Source organism: Rhagoletis pomonella, unplaced genomic scaffold (genome assembly GCF_013731165.1).
Source record: "Rhagoletis pomonella isolate Grant_MI unplaced genomic scaffold, Rhpom_1.0 Rhpom_scaffold_00007, whole genome shotgun sequence".
In the NCBI taxonomy this organism is placed as follows: domain Eukaryota; kingdom Metazoa; phylum Arthropoda; class Insecta; order Diptera; family Tephritidae; genus Rhagoletis; species Rhagoletis pomonella.
Genome location: NW_023458561.1, coordinates 64,307,459 through 64,327,510, shown reverse-complemented (window position 1 = coordinate 64,327,510; position 20,052 = coordinate 64,307,459). Strand labels below are relative to the sequence as shown.

The 20,052-nt window shown below is 35.2% G+C and overlaps 2 protein-coding genes across 3 annotated transcripts in view; both read right to left on the bottom strand.

Annotated features, from left to right (window-relative positions):
• The window catches only part of LOC118743335 (serine proteinase stubble), a 62,110-nt gene that overhangs the window by 26,302 nt on the left and 15,756 nt on the right, over positions 1-20,052 (bottom strand). The window contains exon 2 of one of the 2 annotated variants that reach the window (XM_036475935.1): positions 10,471-11,144. In XM_036475935.1, coding sequence (XP_036331828.1) covers positions 10,471-10,678 — 208 coding nt within the window. In that variant the 5' untranslated portion in view covers positions 10,679-11,144. Of the gene's footprint in view, positions 1-569; positions 796-10,470; positions 11,145-20,052 lie in introns of those variants that run through there. The other variant, XM_036475934.1, reaches the window with a different exon arrangement.
• LOC118743954 (testisin-like) overlaps positions 18,392-20,052 on the bottom strand; it is a 6,709-nt gene continuing 5,048 nt past the window's right edge. Inside the window, exons 2-6 of the mRNA XM_036476716.1 lie at positions 19,787-20,045; positions 19,335-19,708; positions 19,115-19,260; positions 18,940-19,047; positions 18,392-18,581 (exon numbers count right to left, since the gene is read on the bottom strand). Of these exons, the coding sequence (XP_036332609.1) occupies positions 18,418-18,581; positions 18,940-19,047; positions 19,115-19,260; positions 19,335-19,708; positions 19,787-20,045 (1,051 nt within the window). The 3' untranslated portion in view covers positions 18,392-18,417. The remainder of the gene's footprint in view (positions 18,582-18,939; positions 19,048-19,114; positions 19,261-19,334; positions 19,709-19,786; positions 20,046-20,052) is intronic.

Sequence of the window (20,052 nt, the reverse complement as noted above, 5' to 3'; positions counted from 1 at the left end):
CTTATTTAAAACAACTTTAAAACTCGAAAAAAATTGCCTGCGTATCTACCGTTCAACACGTGGCACAGACAATATTTTTTCACCTGTTAAGCAGTTGTTATTTTTTTACACAAGCAAAATGCACCGATATTTGAATTTAAGTTTTCTTTATCAATTACCAATGACAGAAAGTTAATTTTTGCAAGTGCGCTGGTATCTCAGACTTTAATCGTTAACATACGGACATCGGGGTTTTGTACGGGAACTCGAGAATAATCTTCCTACCAGCAAAGGAAATGATTTAAAAAACAAAAGAAAAAAATATGTATTGTCCTATACTAACTAAACTTTTCAAAATATTAGGAAGATAACTTGAATTGACATAGTGCATTTTAATACATTTCTCAAATCTGCGTTATGTAATAAAAAAAAATATAAAAATAATATAAATACACAAAATTTGTGACCTCAGAAGACAAAGCCTAAAACGCGAACCGAAATTTGTTCATCTCTTTTAGAAAAACGTTTTTCTACTATAGAGTTGAATTGAAAGAAATAAATTAAAATAAATATTCATTGCTTTAAACTACTTCTCGCCAGCATATCCATGACTGAATCCTCGCTGTAGTAGCCACCACCGCCGCTGCTGCGTCTCGACAGTGCATCCAATATCAGCATATCATGCTCCTGTGCTGGACTGGGATGTGCCAAAGTATTTATGTTGCAGATGTGCAAAGTTAGGCAAAGCACAACGTGTAGCACTCGCAGCCAAGTATCCTTATTGGCATAGCGTCTTCGGCGAGTGAACTTTGACATTTTGTGATACTATAGTTAAACAAAACACTTCACTAAGGAAAATTTGTTGAAAAGAAGCACTTTTTTTCAATAAAATTTAAAGGCACTACGCTTTAAGACGTTGCAGACTCATAAGCGTTGCAAATTCCTGCGTGGCGAGGACTTTCACTTTCTGTGTCGTTACTCGAGCAGCAAAGCAAATAAGCAAAACGCGCATACACACACACACACACACACACACGCGCGCGCGATGATAAAGTTTTGCGCACCGAAAGCAAAAGTGGTGGCAATGACTACGAAGATGGCATGCGAATGCGTAGTGGCAACAGTGGAGGCACAACAACACTATGTAATTACACTGAAACTTTCTTTTTGGTATTTTGATACAATTGGATGCAAAATTCGGTTACACTTTATACTCGTTTATGCTTTAATTTTTTAGGTTTTTCAATAAATTCATTTTTAGCTTTTTTGGTTTTTAATGCCGCTAGCTTAATTTCAAAGTGTTAAAGCCAAATCCTTGCAATCACTTTATATTTTTTCCAACACTTTATTTGTTGCTATTTAATTTAGTAAATTATTATTATTTTTTTTTATTTTGTAATTTTCGTTTGTTTCATTTCACATCCAAACACTTTCTGTTATTTCATATAATTTGCATTTATTTTGCCTTTTAAAATGCACTTAAGCACGCTAGTCACCACCACCGCATTACCACGCTTGCCACAACAACCGTTCAGCGGAAAATTTAAGTCAGAACTAAAGTCAGGCAAACACCAGCGACGAGCATGTAGCAGCTAGCTAGCTTGCCACAAAAGCATGCGGAATGTACTCTGCAAGCAAGCAGCAACGAAGAAATGAGTCAAAGCGCTGTGAAAAACATAGTAAAGAAATCAGCTAAGCCAAGTTAAGAAAACACATGGCTCAGGCAAAAGTCGCTCTGCAACTTCTTTCGCCGCATTTCTTTCGCTCATTTGCCAACTAAACTCAAACGATCGCTCTCTGAGTGCAATAAAAGTTAACAAAAGCTGCCAAAATTTGAGTCAAATAAACGAAATGTTGCTGGTGAGCAATTAAAAATTTCGAACGATGTTTTGTTTGAGATATTTTGGCAATCTGTAATATTTTTGTGAACTCAAGTTTGTGCCTTAAGTCTTTTGTTTACTTATTTTCACACAACAGCTATGCTTGGGGAAAACGCTGGCTTATCGCAGTTATAAATAAGTTGCACGCGTTGTTAAAACAATTTCGAAGCGTAGCGATTTTGAGCTTGGTGCCGATTTTAAATGCATATTACGAGGTACATAGCTGATTTATATACGTCGAGTTCGTTTCTTAAGTTTTTTTTTTTAGTAAATCAGAGGCCTTTGAAATTCGTATGGTGCAGTAATGTTTCTTGCTCATTTGGCCTTGTCTCATTCTCGCCTTGCATTTATACCTTCTTTTTCCCAAACTAAAATAACTCAAGATTACGCTATTGTTTTTATATATTTTGCGTTTCTTTACTTCCTCGCTTACCTCAGCTTTGCTATCGCTGTTGTGTATGTAATTTCCAGCTTAATTAACATTTAGTATTTTATTACCATTCTCTTTAGCAATTTGTCATTGTTGGCTTGTTTTTACTTTTTTCGCCAGTAGCGAAGAAGCGATGGCGATGGCTGGAACCCAAACGGTAATTAGCTTTCGGTTTTATGGTGCTTATGTGATGTGGTCATTTAGTTTTGAGTTTGTTTCCATGTTTCTGTGCAAGTACATGCGTGGAGAAAGGTTGATCCATTAACATGAAGCAATAAATTAATACAATTTTATTCATTTTATTTTTACTTTTGCATCTCATCAAAGTTTTCTCTTGCACTGTAACCGCATCAGATTTTGGGATTTCTGCCCTAGGATCTGTTAAACTTTATTAATGTTGTGAGTTTTTGACTTATTACGCCAAAAATATTTACACAAATTTTAACAATATTTTAGAAAAAAATGCATACTAAAGTGGTCTTTAACGTTAACTTTTCATTGAAGAAGCTATTAGTATTTGGTTGCTGAAGTTTTAGGGTGTTTGAAGATAAGATAGTGATGAGAGTGGTTGAAAATTGGTCCACTGCGTTGCGTGCCACCATTTGAAACGTGACAGACATTTAATTGAAGTTAAGTTCCCCATATACCCAAGTAGCGCACTGGTATAAACTTGGTTTAGATTTGTGAATTTTGGTACAATTAATCAGATTTATACCAAAATTCGTAAATTTGCACCAATTTATACACCAGTGCGCTACTTGAGTAATGGCTTTCGTGAGCCTTAAAAAAAATTTTTAGTTGCTTTGCATACTTCTTCTGCTTCTTATTATTATTTGTCCGTTTTTTCATTTTGGGACGAGACTAAAAAGCTTCCCCAGTTGCCTGATTGCTTTGCGGATTTGCGATAGTTGTTCATCCCAAGTGCGGACAGGCCCTTCTGCATTTGACCGTTCATTGTGTTCGTCAACGGCCCTACATTCGTTGCCCACGAATGTTTTTTTTTTACCGGAACTTCTTTGTCCATGCATATGATACGTCAAATTTAACTCGGTGTAAACCTCGGTGTAAAATAGTGTAAAATAGTACCTGAGTCGACACACTTCGACTAAGTTGCTAAGTTCACTTTTTATTAAAACTCATATTTTGCTACAGGAGGCTAAAAAGGAAAATTTGCTAAGTCCAAAAAAAGGTCCGAAAACGCGATTAGGCCAAAATAGGTCGAAATCTTTAATAAAGATCGAATCCTTCTGATTCGTAGGGAGTTTTGCTTTGCTTTAAATAGGCCAAATGTTGTAAAAAAAGTTTTGCGAAATACTTGAAGAAAATGGCTATAAATAGCCATTCCTGCAAGACCTTGCAGCCGTTTGAAGCCAGGTCAAGGTAATTCCCTATCGTGCAATTCTGGAAAAAATGATGCGAGCAGCAAATTTGAAATATACAGTTACCCCCTTCTTCAAGACTATCATCGAGATCTAAAAGGCCGCTGCACAGTGGTTCAAAACTGGAATTTAATACTCATAATTCCATGGAGCCTTAATTTTTCAACCAATTTGATATTTTTTTTTTATCAAAGTTTATAAAATTGGCAAGAGACCAGTTGGGTCCGGTTTTTGAATTTTTATATGTTTATATTAAATTTTTTAGTACAAAAAGTTGCAATTCTTCAGAAAATCGATTCTCCTGTTCCAGTTAGTAAATGTTACATAATGAAAACTAGTTAGAAACAATTGTAGAGTTCCCCCCAAACTTAAAAAAATTTTAAAAACAATTTGAATGGTAAAAAATTCATAAAAATTAAAATATTCTTTTTAGTTCTTAGAAAAATTTGTGTATGCAGTTTTATAGCTTACGAAATTTTAGTATTGGAAAGAGCAAGTTGCAAGTGGCCAAGAGTTCACGTTGATTTTTAATAATATAACAAATGCTTTTATTTCCCAAGCAGATTTGCTCGAAATGTTAGCGAAAAAAAATATTAATAATTAACGCATACACTTAAAGTTTGCACTTCATTGCATATCCAAAATTTTTCTAAGAACTATAAAAAAATTTAATTTTGGTGGCTTTTTTTTATAAACATTTAAAATATTTTTTTTGGATTTGTCTTTCATTTTGGGGGAACCCTAGAATTGTTTTCAACTAGTTCTTATTATTAACTGAATCACGTTAATCGATTTTCTTCAAATTTGCTACTTTTCTGCAGTTTGTACTAAAAAATTTATTACCAGTAAATGAAAATCCAAACATCGGACTCAAGTAGTCTCTTACAAATTTAAAAGCTTTCATTAAAAAAAATAATGAAATTGGAGTGCAAAGTGAAGATTCCAGTGAATTATGAAGAGCAAATGTCAGGTTTTTAACTACTGTGCGCTGTAAGTTCTGCCTATTCTAAATAGAATAGTGAAGTAGAGCGCCTCCGATATGTAGGCCGGTTGATTTTTTAGGCTTTGATGTAGGGCCACTTGGTGGTAGAAGAGGAAGCAATTAACTGCTTGTAGGGACTATAATTTGCATCAGATTGTATATTTAATAAAACTGGACTGTAAATGAAACGTTTTTATTTTCTAGTATTTCCGAAACTGGAAAATATTTTCAAAAACTTGGCAATACTAGTTTAATAATTTAGTAATTAAAATTATTCTTTCATTATTTCAAACTGTTTTCCATAGTGCCACAACAACAAATTAAAGTAATAAATATATCAGCTGCAGCAGTTGACAAGCTGCCAGCGCTGTTGCGGCTGTCAAAAGTTGCACAGAGCTACATACATATTATTTGTGGGCAATACAAGTGTAACCGATCTCAACTACATACATACGTAGTATGTGTATGTTTGCATTGTAAGCGATATGGTTTTAAAAATTATTATTATTAAGTATTTTTTTTTTGCATTAATTTTTATACTAAAACCAGAAACAGCTTCATTGTTGCTATGGTAATTGAATATAATATTCACGTGCTGCACGACTAGTCAGTCAGTCAGGCAGCCAGCCATCCAGCCAGCCAGCCAACAGACTCATGTCATTGTTGCAGCGATAAATAGCAAGAAATACCTGAAATAAATACGAAGCGCAGCAACAAAAACCGTATTTCGTTGAATTAACTGAAACGGAAAATTAGAAGTGTCCAAATGTGGTTGACAAATGCAGCCAACAAGTGTAATTTGTTGCCATGCTACTTGCTGTTGCTGCCACATGCGGCGGCAGGCACTTCCACATTCGCTTTGTTGGGATATACATAAAAAGCGACCGATTTATTACTACCAGTTGCGTTTATTGGTTGTCACAACCGCTTTTAGTTACAAGTAACAGTTGGTGCAGTTGTGTAGTTGCTGTTACGGTTATTGTTGTTATTTTAGTCACTCTATTAAATATTTGTATGTATATGTACTGCACATGGCTTTTGAGCAACGCCGGTTTTCCTTGCAAGACTTGCCTACGCCTGCGTTTTTTCTTTATTTCAAACTTAACAGTTGCATGGCATTGAACTTGCAATTGCTTTTTTTTTCTCAGCAATTTAAGCAACTTTTGTTATTTTCTTTTCCTAGACATTGCGTGTCGTTTGATTGCTGTTGGGGAGTTTTATTTGGAATAACTTTGGAAAATTCAATATATGTACAACTAGCTAGCTGGGAGGCGAAGCCACTTGATTTTTTTTTTACAATTTTTATGATTGAAAAAAATTTAAAGTAAGAGGAAAATGAATGGAGAAGTAACTAAATAAAACTTGATAATAGAAAAATCGTTGTTTAAGCACTATAATAGAGGCATTAATATATCTCTCTTAAAAAGTAATTAAAAAATTTGAAATTTATGAGTAAACTTCTCTTTGTCGGTTCGCTCAATTATCCGGCATTTCGCCATGGTGGAGTGTGAAAACTGGCAGCACCTGTTCAGTTCCGGATTTGTTTGATTATTTTCATTTGTTTACATAAGCGCTTTTAATAGGGTGGTGGGCTGGGAAATTTTCAAATAATTTTACAAATATATTTAACGGTTAAATAATGCATAATATAGCAGTTATAACTTAGATTTAATTAAACTTACTGACCAATTGAAAGATTTTAATGCCAAAAAACTCGCTCAGAGTATCAGTTGCGAGTTTATTGACCCTGATCTTGATATTCCTGAAGCTACAGGTAACCTTGTTATTGATCTACAGTTAAACCCTTGAAACATCTTTATGATGTCCAGCTGAAATTAGCTAGTCTGGACCGAAAGAGATCCGCTTTAACAGGGTTAAGTGGCTTAGCTTCAAAGTTCCCCTGGTATCCGAATCTAGCCATATTGCGTACGGGCATATATCATATTTATTCGGTCCTTAATGTGGAACGGAAAGAGGTTTGGGCGGGAATTCTCGGTAAGATTCAAAATTTTTTCCTTCCCACTTTTTATGTTAGAAATGTATCTCGCACAGCGTTCAACACCTAGCGGGCAAGGATCATATTCCTACAGCACTAAAACTATATGTATACAAAAGTTTTCTCGATTAAAGGGGAAAAAATCCAGGAGTATATAGAGTCAGCGCAAAAAATATGCGTACTCTGATGTCGCCGATAAGAGTTATTTTTTATATTGCTTAATAACAGTTATTGTCTGACGTTTTTGTTTATGTGGTCTGATATGAGTAGGATCACTCTTAGTTTCATCGTCTTCAGCGTTTTCTCCATATCTTTCTTCATCAATATCCTTTTCTTACAAGGTTTATCAGTTAACGTAAAAAATAAATGTTGGGTCTACGAAACAAAAAATATTTCACATCTAATAACTGTTATGAAACAACGTTGTTGCGATAAAACTTATAACTGTTATGTCCCTGCAAAAAAACTCACTCACTTTTTTTTTTTTATGTATATGTCGGTTAGCTTTTTGAGCTTTTTTTACTGCTTGCCAATTATTTTCTGTTTCACTTGCATACATACTTTTGGTCTGGTCTATGAGAATGCATATATGTAAGAAATCTGCTTCTTTTCACTTTTATGCAGCTTCTAAAATATTCTCATGCACAGCTTGTTAGTTTAGATTTTAATTACCGGCTACAATTTTGCACGCTTATTTTTGGCAAACATTTTAATACTTTTACCATCTTATGGTTGATTATGCGTTAAAAATATTTTGTGAAAACAACATTGAAGCCGAAAGTAAGCGCTTTCTCTTAGTGGAGTGCTTAATTTATTTCTATGAAGTTTAACAGTGCAAATGTTTCCATATCGTGTTGTGTGAAGTGATCTCGAAACACCAAGTAAACTCGACTTTTTTTAAACTGCCCTCGCCGTGTGCTACACTGGCACTTTCTGTAAAAAACAGTATGAAATATTTAGCTGGTAGAGGCGATGAAGCTTACGTATTTATGTATTTGTAGTTGTGTCTTTCTGGCTTACCTAGTGCAGTATATTTTAAATTACAGGGAAATTGAAAACTTTATACACTAAACAAAACTATATATGTTAGGCCGGGTCAATTTGTATGGGCGAGTTTTTTGACTATGCGCGTATAGCACAGATGAATTCTACGTGTAATTCGTAGCCAATTTGCTGAAGAAATCACTGGTCTAAAACCAAATTTGAGTTGGCCAAATTGAGAAAATAGGTTTCCAAGCATTTTGCCGAAGCATCGTAAAGAAGGGCTTAAACGTTTTATACAAATACGCTATAAAGGATTTTTAGTATGTCGATTCCATTTATGCAGTTATTATTTTCATAAAGTTTCCACCAGAGGTCGCAGTAGTGAAAGTTTTCACAGTTTCTTCGAAACTTATTTTCGCAATTTGGTAAACTTCAAATTGATTTTGGACCCCCAGTTTCTTTGGAAAATTTGCTTAAAATTTCATGTAGAATCCTCACACGCTTTACTCAAAAAAATAAAAAATTAACCCGCCCTAATGTACCTACTTATAAAAATTTTTTTTTTGATTTTTTACTTTGCCATTGAAATAGTTTCATTTTTAATCGCTTGAAATTTATAAGGAAATTCATTACTCAACCAATCGACAATGGCTATGTATGTACATATGTTATTATATAGTACCTGCATACATACATAAAAATAATTCATCGCAAATGTCAAAAGCCGAAGTAGCTTGCGTAACAACCAAAAGTTAAGCGAAGATCAAGGTCGAATGAGTTGTGTCTGCGCATATTTTTTTTTTCATTTTGGTTATCGTGCGCTTGTCTCATTATTGATTTGTCATTGTAATCGCCTTAAGCTTTATTTTGAGCAACTCAGCCTTGACCTCTACGCTAAGAATGGTATGCGTGTATAGTTGGAGTTAGTTATGTATGTATGTATGCTTATAAAACTTATGCGATTGTGTATTTTGCAATATTTCGGTTGTTTTAATTGGCATTTAATTAGCATTTTTGACATTGCAACATTTGAACTGACTCATTGGGAATTTGTCGACTTAAATATGCTTCTCTTCGATTTTGCTATTCAAATAGTTATTTACAACGCCGAAGCCGATTTGTCTGCAAAGCAAATTTGACAAGGGATGACGGAAATTCGTTCCAAAATATATCATAAGTACACCCACCCTGTCGGAAACAAGAACAACCACAATGGAAATTATTTACATGAATAAAAATCAAAGGACTACAGTGAATATGTTTTTAGCGGATCATCGCTTACTTTCTAGTTTACGGAATGCATCATTTTAACATTGAATATAATTGGATGTAACCTAGTTGAGTTTGTAATCGGTATGGTAAGCGAATAGCTTTAGTACTTGTAATACGCTACCCAACTGAATGAAGCGGCTATAAAAAGTAAGCCAAGATTTTGCTGAGCTGAGGCAACAGGTGGCTGCCTGCAATTGTGTAGAGATGTGTTCTGTGCGTAACATAAACGCTTATCTATTGAAAGCGGTGTTCTCCATCTACAAGGATAATCTAGCTTTACTGAAACCTAAAGATTCGATGTCAGTACATTACTCTAAGCTTGCCTGCGAAAATTCTAAATACTGGTGTAGTTCTTTAAGAGTATAGCAGAATTAATTATTAATTATAAAGAAATTAAATGAATGATATGAAATTAAAAATTTTGTAGTTTTGCAAAATCAACTAGCGCTGTATGGTTTTTCGTTACGAACGTCAGAAATTATTAAAGCTCGTTCCAGCAGGCGCAGATCCGTTATTAGGAATTACTTAAATGAAGAATAAAAAATTATTTGATATTCGGAATTATTTGAATAAAGAATAAAAATTTATCCCTCATTCACAAGTTTGAGCAGACCTTTACTTAAGGATGTTACAACTTTTAAAAAACTACAAAAAAAAAAATATTGAACTCAAAAAAATATATCATAATCATAATTGCTATCCTCAATAAGGTGCCGGATGGAGTCACACTTACGCCTAAATGGGCCGGTTATGAAACTTTTACAATTGGTTCGTTGTTGATTGGGCGCGAAAATAATATGATAGAAATTTTTGGAAATTTCCAACGTTTTTATAAAGAAAATTTCAGCTTCATTTCCTCGCAACAATGACCACGATATTCACCGGACTTAAACCCAAAGGATTTTTTCCTTATGGTCCATTCTCAAGGCCAAAGTATCAATATATAAAACAATCAACGCCATGAATATTGCTCATCGCTGTACTGAGGCAAAATACCACCACACCACATTCGTGCATTCTGTGAAGCATTTTTATTAAACTTTGACTATTTCTTATGTTGAATTGATGTTTTCGAATAAAAAGAAGCCAAATACACAAACTTATAGCATTTTTAATTTTGTAACACTTTGAGTGCCTACCCTTGTACAAAAGAGGTCAACTTTGACCACAACCCATTGTCCAAGTGCCTTTAGATTGCCATAAAGCAGTTCTAAAACGTTCGATACAAGAACTGGCTGAGATAACCAACCATGGATTGTGGCATTATATCACATTTCTACAATAAGACGTGCTGCATTATCAGTACTGATCTTGAAAACAAAGGGCTTGCTTGTCAATCGGACGAAAGGTGTAACGAACCAAGTCACAAAAGACAGAGCCTCGTAAAATTGTTTTCTATCGCTAGCCTTACATTCGAAAATTTGCTAAACCTAAATGCTGCATAAATTCCGTTAGGGAAGTTCAAGTTTGATAATTAAATTTTTCTTAAATTTGAGTACATTTAGACATACTTGCATTTCTTATACTACGCCCCATTATGAACATATTTGTACTTTGTTTTTACTTACAATCCAACTCGTCGAAGAATTTGGCTTCTTTCGGCAGCTCTTTCTTAATCGCATTCTTTAAATCCGGCGTAACAACTTCATTGTAGACACTATTATAAGTTTTATCCGCGCAATACGCAAAACCGATGCAATGGAGGAGTAAAAAGAACGTTATTGCTTTCAGTGGCAGCTTAACTGTAGCAGGAAGACTGCCTATAAGCAAAATCATTATGTGACAGGTGGAAAAAACACGCAGCCACAAAACCAAATTGGTGGAATTGGTGAACCCGAAAGGGAATTTTATTAAATTATTTTTCTTTTATTTCCTCGGGTCTTTGGCTTCGCACTTGAGAATGTTACGTTTCACAATTGAAATTCAACTCTTTTTATTGGCTAATTCGAAATTTAGCAATTTTTTTTTTTTTTTTCACTTCTTAATAAAGTAACAACCGGTATAATTGAACGGAAATATATATATTTATGTTTGCTTCCTTTGCTAATAATTGCTTTTGTTTTCGTGTTTTTCTTTTCGCTGTGCATTCATTGTTATTATTTTTTTTTTTATTTTTATTTTTTGTATTTTCTTTCGCTCTTTTACGACACTTTTAAATGCACTGATGTTGCTTAAATTGGATTGCGCTACTTGCATAAGTAATGCAATTTGATTTCATTTAGAGTAAATGGGAAACGAGTACCTACGCACATTTTTTTTTGTGCGTGAGGATGCCAAGACAAAATTTTCCACGATGTTCGGCATTTAATAATTCACATATTTTACAAAGTAGCACAGCATAGCTAATTTTTGGTATATTTAATTTAGCTTTGCCACTGATTTAAGCTGACTCACTGTGCTGCAATTATGAAGTGTACGCTCTTTTTGGTTTATAAAAAATAAACACACAATGACACACTGGTAATACCGAAACTGTTTAAAATATTTTTGTTTTTTGTTAACTACATACTTCTATAAATAGTATTATTTTTTTGTGAACTCAAACATCGAAATGTAAACTTCCTGATTACAAACTCAATGACCGTCGCCCGTCGTTTTCGTATGCGTTTTGCAATCGATTTTTAGCGTTTTATTTCGTAATAGTTTTGCAGGCGTGCACACCGCATGAATGTGTTGTGTTGCAGTACGAGCCGCGCGCGTCAATGTCTAAACGGTTAATAACAGTGTCGCGCGAAGTTTCAAAAACCAAAATGCCACATAAAATCACATATGAGCCACACACACGCTCGCACACATATCGACATACATACATACTTATCTACGAGCATGCCGAGTATGCAGCCAGCATTTGCAGAGAGTTGGCGCAAAGCTATGCAACAGATCGATTGCTCAGATGAAATCAAAATTAAAAAAAAAAATTCGACTTGAAATTGAGAGAGTTAAAAAGTATTTTATTGAGGTGAGGTATCAACAAACGAAATTGGAACGGAGACACTGATTGTGGTTTCCGAGGCAAAAAATAAAAAATAAATAAAAGTGATTTACAATCACACACATACACCCACAGAAAAAAACGTACACTATTTACCTTTTGGCCATCATCACTGCGCGGTATGCGTCTCACTCACGCTTGACTGCTGGCCACCGCATCATTCCCACTGCTGCAGCAGTCAGTCACAGTCACGCAACAGCCAACGAAATCGAAAGTGAAATGTAAACTTCGCGATTGCGTTACCGCTTTGCTTGGCATACGCGCATGCGCATATTTTTTTGGTTGCCTTTTACTTTACGATTGTCATAAAATGAGCGCCAGAGACTGCAATGCAGCGATTTTTTTTAGTTACCGTTTATTTGCTGGTTGTAAATGTATATGTTTATGTGTGTGTGAAGGTACTCTCTTTTCATCAAAGAAACCATAAAAGTATAAATCTATTGGAGGAAATAAATATAGTAAAAAGCCACAGCATTATGAGTGTGCAAATATTTGTGATCACAGCGTTAATTGCTGAGATGTTGTGGGCTGATATTTTGGCATGTTAGTTACATATTTACATATACTGCGGAGAGCCAAAAAATAATACAGAGCTCTGGCACTCACGCTCTCGGAGAAAGGTGTAAATAGCTAATAATCGATCGCCATCTCTAATAGAAAAAGAAATCCAATGTCAGTCAACCGGTAAATTTTTCTCAAGTCTTTTGTTAGTAACACAAAGTGGTCTCTTGATAATTGTAAGCTGCAGGAAAAGTTCTGATCGCCTAAAGTTTTCGCCAAAATTTAACTGCCAATTAAAATCGTTAAGCTTTCTACAAATAGTATGATCTACAAGTATCCTTTGTAACCCCGCCTGAGCAGATCGCAAGAACGTTGGATCCTTGTGGAGTATCTGGTATACTTAAGCATCGCTAGTGAGGCGCATAGCATAACATCCGCTTTGGCTAGCTCATCAGCTAGTTTTCTATACCTTACACAACTTTGTGTCTTGCCTCAATGACTATTTGAGCTTCAATAAAAACTAAGAGTTCCTGTGTATGATGAAAGTTTTCCGCTTTGATGGTTTTTTTAAAGATCACAAAGGGTTTCTCATCTTAATTTTAGTCCCTAGTTTTATACACTTTGCATATTCGTATATATCTTCGTAATCGTCTAAAAATTGTCTTCGTTTTTGTTTTCCTATTCGTCCATGTGTTATTGTTCTTACTTGTTTTCGTATCCGTGTTTGACTTTCTCTTTGTTTCGGTATTTGTCTTCGGGTTCATCTTCCTATTCTCCTTCGTGTTAAAAAAAAAAAAAAATGTACAAATATGGAAATTTAGACATGGAAAAACCCTTGTCGTCTATAGAAAATTACCTTTGCAATAGTTTTTTGGTTCCTTAATCGGTTTAGTAGAACCACCAAATAAAGGCGGACAACTTTATCACATCACAATATAGTGCTTATCGTGACTATACGTCACCTACATATTAACAAGCTTAGACTATTTATTTTATTGATGGTAAAATTAATTCTTTTTTATAAAATCATAGTTTATTCTTTAACGAACACCATATATGCTCCGACTGAGCAAATTTTGTCCCAAAAGAATCTCTTCTGATTTTATTATTGCCGGTTATTTTTTTACTATAACGATTAACATAAGTAAATTAAATACTTTGCGAAAATTCCACTATTTAATCTTGTGTAGATCAAAGAGAGCTGAGTCTATTGCTCTCATACCTACGCAGTCTCTCATTCTCTTTTTTGACGAGCAACCACCTATCATATTTATTCTCTCCTTATGTACTTCCGTTTCTCCTTCCTTGTTATAGCCATGTTTACACCCACTCTCAAACGAAGAAATATACAATTAGCTAAGTTACTCAACCGCATATCCGTATTGCTTTTTATTTCGTTACTGCTTAGCTTAGTTGAGTTTTGTTGGTTTTAAAAAATCATATTTACAGTTTAAAGGTTTGATTTCCTGCATATAGGACAGTCACAAGCAACAGAAATTGAAAATATATTGAAGTTACCAAAAAGAGAAGACATCATTGGCTCCGAATTGCTGCAGGAGCACCGTTGATAGAAGATGGAGCCCATTGCTGAAAGTAACTTATTGGCTTTATTTTACCTTAAATAAGTCAATTATTTTGTTTGAACTTTAGCTGACAAAAATTGTTAGAGAGGACGGAATTATTTAAGCAATTGGAGTGCAATCAGTAGAACACTTCTGAGCAATCCCCGGCTACTTAATGCTCTAGTTGCTTTACTCAATGCTTTAGTCGTAGCTATTGAAGGAAAAGCTGTCATAGTCCCTTCCGCTACTAGGCTGAGGAGAAATTTTTGAAAATTTTGACCTTTTTTAGAAAAGTCAGTGGGTTAGTATTTGTTTTGATATGCAAGCAGTAAAAGGGCCTAAGTTTTGATTAGAACACGATAAAAATTGAGAGGAAAATTCCTGATCTCCCTTTTGGTCGCATTTGAATACTTCAAAAAAGGTAGATTTGCGTATATTCGAATTGATTTTTAGAAGGAAACAACAAATAAAAGTTTCATCTGATGAGTTGGCAAGATATGTACGCTTAAGATCGTTTCTCCTGCTGAATTTCTTTAGACAGTTCAGTGCTAACTTGGTTCGAGGAGCAATGTGCGAAAACTTTGATTTAGTATGTAGTTGGAAGGTATTTCTAGATTCTGGTGGACCGTCGGCGGGCTCTTATCTTGTCTAATGACTAAATCTTAATATACCCAGCAATATTGACTGAGAAGTGTCCAATATAAATCCACACAGGGAGTCATCAACAATATTTTCTGAATCCTACTGGTGTAGCTAGATAGGCATTATCTCCTTAGCTGTTCTGCTTTAACCGAGCTAAGATGTAAGCAGCTATGAGTTAGCCCGGTAAGGGCTGCTACAGAACCTAACCTAATCTGACAGCTCTGCTTGAGCAGCAAGTAATAATTACTTAAAATGAACTTTGAAGGAAATAATAACAGCTTTTAAAATTTACAGTACTCGTAAATAACTTTATTATATTTCTTTGTAATCACAAGCTTCCCACAAAAATACCAAATCGTATGTACTTAGCGCGCAGAAATAATTTCGAACTAATATTGTAATAACTGTCGTAGAACCGCAAATTGGGCAGTTTACGCACTTTACCGCAAGCGAGCATTAATCACGACACTCAACCATTTTACAATCGGCTGATACGAGTTGCCAAAACGAAAATACGACAAAGTACAAAAAAGTGTCAACAAGCAACAAAAAAAAAATTAAAAAATGGAAGCATTTGAAGGTCATTTGAAATGTTTGTTGTTGTTTTCAATTATATATTACGATGGCGCAGACGAAAAAAACGGCTGTTAACCGCAAGAGTGGGGCCAACAACAAAGATGGAGATAGCGACGGCCACTGCGTGCTTTATTGTTGCATTGCCTAACCAAAAAAAAATAACGTTTCAAAACACTTAGCACTTCGGCCAAACACGCGCTGAAGACAACCATAAATACTGGCACAATTTGTCTAAACATTATGTCACTTCGACGCCTTTAATGGCACACGCGAATTAGTAAATAGAAAATGTGAGAAAAAAATAAATTATTAAAGTTCACTGGTGGAGCTGTGCAATTGCAGAAAATTAGCCAAATGACGAAATTGCCACAATTTTCATAAATTTTTTTTTTATTTAGAAATGGGCTAGTGCAGTAAAATCATATTTCGTTCGAAATTTTCCGCAGCGCTGAAAGGAGCAATTGTTTTAAAGGTACAAAATTTAAATGTATGCAGGTGTGTATTTGTTTTTTTTTGGTATCCGCTTATGTGTTGGTGTTTGTAGGCCTCAAAAATTAAGTGAGCGACATAAATTGCTGCATTAACCCCAAGCTAATTGTGTGTGCAGTCGGCTTGCCAGTTTGTCGTGATGTTGACGGGTTGACGGTAGCGGGCGTTCGCACTAAATAAATACACAGACACTTACATTACACATGCATACATATTTATGCTTGCTCCTTACTCGCACTCTCTCTTTTACCTTGATGCTTTTGACTGAACTTACTCATACTCACTAAATTATGCAATCGAGTTGTTATGCAGCGCATTTTAGTTTGTTGTTAAAAAAAAAAGTGTTGCTATGGTTTGTATTTACACACATGTATGTACTTAGCTTGTGTGTTGTTTTTTTTTGGGTACATGCATGCACTATATATGTTACATACTTATATTTCTGTGTCAGCGGCAATCTTGTGCATCGTCTTCATCGCCAGCGTTTTTTAGTTCAGGGTATTGCGCCAAAAACCTCAACCAGAAGTGTAATTTTGCCATTTAGTTAAGTGAACAATTGAGTAATCAAAATTAAACATCTACATATATTTACTTGTATTATGTTTCTTCGAACTAAATTTTTTCGCACTGCTCGAAGTGTTGGGAAATTAGGTCAGTAAGACTTTGTGTTTTTTTTTTTATTTAAGAAGAAATTTCTACAAGTCAAGGGTATTCAAATACAAAAATGTTAATAAAATGCTTTCGAAAATGGCTTGAACACTGAAATTGATTAAAAACCTAACCAAAAACAGAAATGAGTTCGTAGCTTAACTCTTTTGTTATCAAAAAAATAGTAGACTGGCGCTGTAATCGATTCCAACAAAGAAGGCTAAGTAAAGCCAAACCGTACTTATACTTACACTTAACTTATATTACAGGTGCTAAAAGGGGTCACAGGTCTGATCTTCGAAAAATTAAAAACCATATATTTCAAACAAAATTTTGAACTGATTTTTAAGTGCTATAAGGGACCTGTAATATAAGTTTGCACACAAAAAGTTATATACCACTTAAAAACAAGCAAAATGCAGACCACGCTCATATTTTTACTGTTTTAGTTATTTTCATGCAACACTTAAAAATATTATGACTCAATCTCTTAAAAAAAAATGGTTTGGTGCAGTGCCCAGAAAAAAAATTGATTTTGCCGTAAAGTGTATAAGTCTGTGCCTGGCTACTTTGTCACATCGCTTTACCAAAAAAATTTGCTAAATAATTTTTAGATGGTAACTCAACCTCAACTATTTTAATTTTGCTGTGACTTTTGCCTAATAAAAGAGATAGATTGATGGCTTATCAACCGATATGGATGGTACTAATACCGTTTTAGATCACCAGTTCAATAATGAGTATTATATAGTGGTCACAGCGCTTCATAACTGCCGATGGTGTAATAAATAACCCGGCCAATGCTTTTAGAGCAAAAGTAAATAAAATCAAAAATGGAGCATCCAGCGAAGTATTTGATTGCTTACTGTTCTGGTTAATGTTTCCTCGCTGCGGCATTTTTCTTCATTTTCGTAGGTAACATACAAACAAATAAATACAAAATGATGCTGACGTTTGTCATATGTTCGTGCATTTGTACAAACTTTTACATTTGAAGTTATGTAGTTCTTACTTGCACACAATCTTTATTCATAATTTTAAAAGAACGACTTTTCTACTTTTTTGGCTTACTTTGAATGCATCCAAAGTTAGTATGTGATGAAATTAGTACCTAAAAATGTTTTTGTGTTTATTAACTGTTGAAATATTTTTATTGTGTAAGCTGTAATATTGCCGTTTATGGGTTAACCCTAAATTCTTCTTCATTTTGCTTCACAAAAAGTGGAACGGCTTTTAAACATAGTGGAGCTGCTTACAGATGCAAGAACTTCCAACGTTAGTAGTAGAGAATGGATTTTATGGGATTTACCTTTTCTTTTCATTACAAAATAAAATTAAAAATTACCACAAAAATAAATATTTATGGTTGAATCTTTGATGCAATTTACCTTTTTTTGTGTGCCAAAAATGGCTTCATTGTTTATAATTCTTTCATAGCGCCTTTAAATTGTTTGTAAAATTTTTTAGACCTTATTTACGGCGAGGTGGGGAGTAGTTAGTAAACCCTTCTTTTCTTAACAAATTTTACGGCACTACGAAGCTACAGCAAACCGATTATGCTTTATAGAGTTATCGTTTGATTGAATGAACTACACAAAACCACAGTAGGTAGTTAGAACTGAGGATCGCCACCACTGTGGTCCTTAATGCCGTGCTGCTGCAGCAAGGAATGCAGTAATAGACAGGGCCCCTGGATGCTTTACTGACTCAGGATCTGAATACTATTATTCCTCTAGAATGGAAACCGGTAAAGTTTTACAAATGGTTGGAAGCTTTACGAAAGGAGGAAATTTTATTATTGTAAACGAATTTAATTTATTAAAATAAGAGTATGCATTCTTTATAATTTCATATGAGTATATCTATGTGTGTGATCTATTGATGATTTTGTTGATATGATTTAATTTGTAACTAAAATAAAACTAGCAATAATCAAGTAAAAGAAAACTAAACTAAATACATAGCTACATACATACGTGCTGACTAAAATTTCAAAAAAGAAATTATTTGAAAGGTAAATATTATTAAAGATTGAATTGCACTTTTTAAAGAAATAATATACTAAATTGGGAGATGATAATTGTCTGCGTGCCACTGGTGCTTGCTCAAGCATGCCGCGCCACCATCTCCTGTATCCATTTGGCTGTAGTTTGTATATTGTGATAAATGCCCGGCTGATGATCGACGCCGCAACCAAAACCGGCGCTAGTGATGCCAACCAAAATGAAACGACCACGCTCTTTCACAATTAGTGGCCCACCAGAATCGCCTATAACGGGGTAAAGAAAGCAAATTAAATTCGTAAGAAAACAAACTAATAGCGTTGTAGTTAATGAGCTGTTGGAGCACAAAACGAGCGCCTAGAAGTATGCAATATTTGGAAGTTAACTTCAAGCAAACTATTTGTAACAGACTGCTGTTAACCTCCGTCTAACAATGTTTCGACTTAAAACCTTATACCCACTTATAAAGATTTTTTCCAAAATTTTGCATTTTAGTTGCGTTGAGGTATTGATATTCTATAAATGTAACGAAACTATAGATATAACGAAGCATTATTATAACCAACTCAACTTCGTTTTATCGAGATTTTACTGTACTTTTTTGATCCCTTTTTTTTAACTTACCCAAGCACGCATCCTGATGCCCATCCGAGTGGCCCGCACAAAACATTTCGCCATAGAGTTCCACATTGATGCGTTTACTTTCGTGCCAGCGTAAGCAATCAAAGGCCGCTGGTCGGAGAATAATTTCAAATATTAATGTCATATTTTTTACTTTAAAAAAAAAAATTGTCCTTACTTATTATGGGTACCGTGGCTACTTGCAACATATTGGTACCAGCATGGCCCATACTTGCTTCTGTCTTGCCCCAACCGGCAATTAGACCTTTCCGTCCAATTAAAGCAATCGGAAATAATGGCAAGCAAATTGGAAGAATGTGTTCACTGGAATGTACAGAAGTAAGATTGTTTCTCGCGGACAATGACATTCACACAAAAATGGTATACACAACTCTTACCTAAATCCCGTCGGCTTGGCCAGCTTTAGCAGCGCCACATCGAAGCGATCCGGCTGTGTCATGCGAAATTGAAAACGCGGATGTACAATCTTCAGTATAACATTATGTTTCTCCACCGGCAGTGGCTCGTGTATATGACCCAAATTCTGTGTATCCAATTCACCCAAATAGACGGAGATGTCCTGCAGGCGCGCCTGTTGTATGCAATGCGCTGCCGTAGCGACAATATTATGCGACACCAACACACCGCCACACTGGAATTCCGCAATGCGTATATGCGCCTGCCATGGATATTCAGCGAAATTCGCCGATCTTCCGCCAATGATGCGCTTTTGCAGAGTGCGCTGAGTGGCACGCGGCAAGCCGCATTCAGGCTGAAAGCAAAAGGAGCAAAATGTAATTCAAATGTTGCTGTTGTTTTGGTGCGAGCGCTCTGCTTATTTCCAACCAACCTTGACGAAGACATCATTATCGTTGCGTCTTTTCAGCATCACACGCTTGGGCAATACCCCGGCGCCACCAGTGCCGCTAATGCCACTGCCTGTCAGGCGCTTGTACTCGGTGAGCGCATTGCTAACTACATTAACAACTGGCGCTTGATTGGCGTCACCATATAACGGTCGATATTGAATTGTAGCTTCACCGGTGGCGAAATTGGTTGCTGTGTTGGTGTTGAAGCTACCGCTGTTGCTGTTGCTGTTGCTGTTGCTGCTGGTCC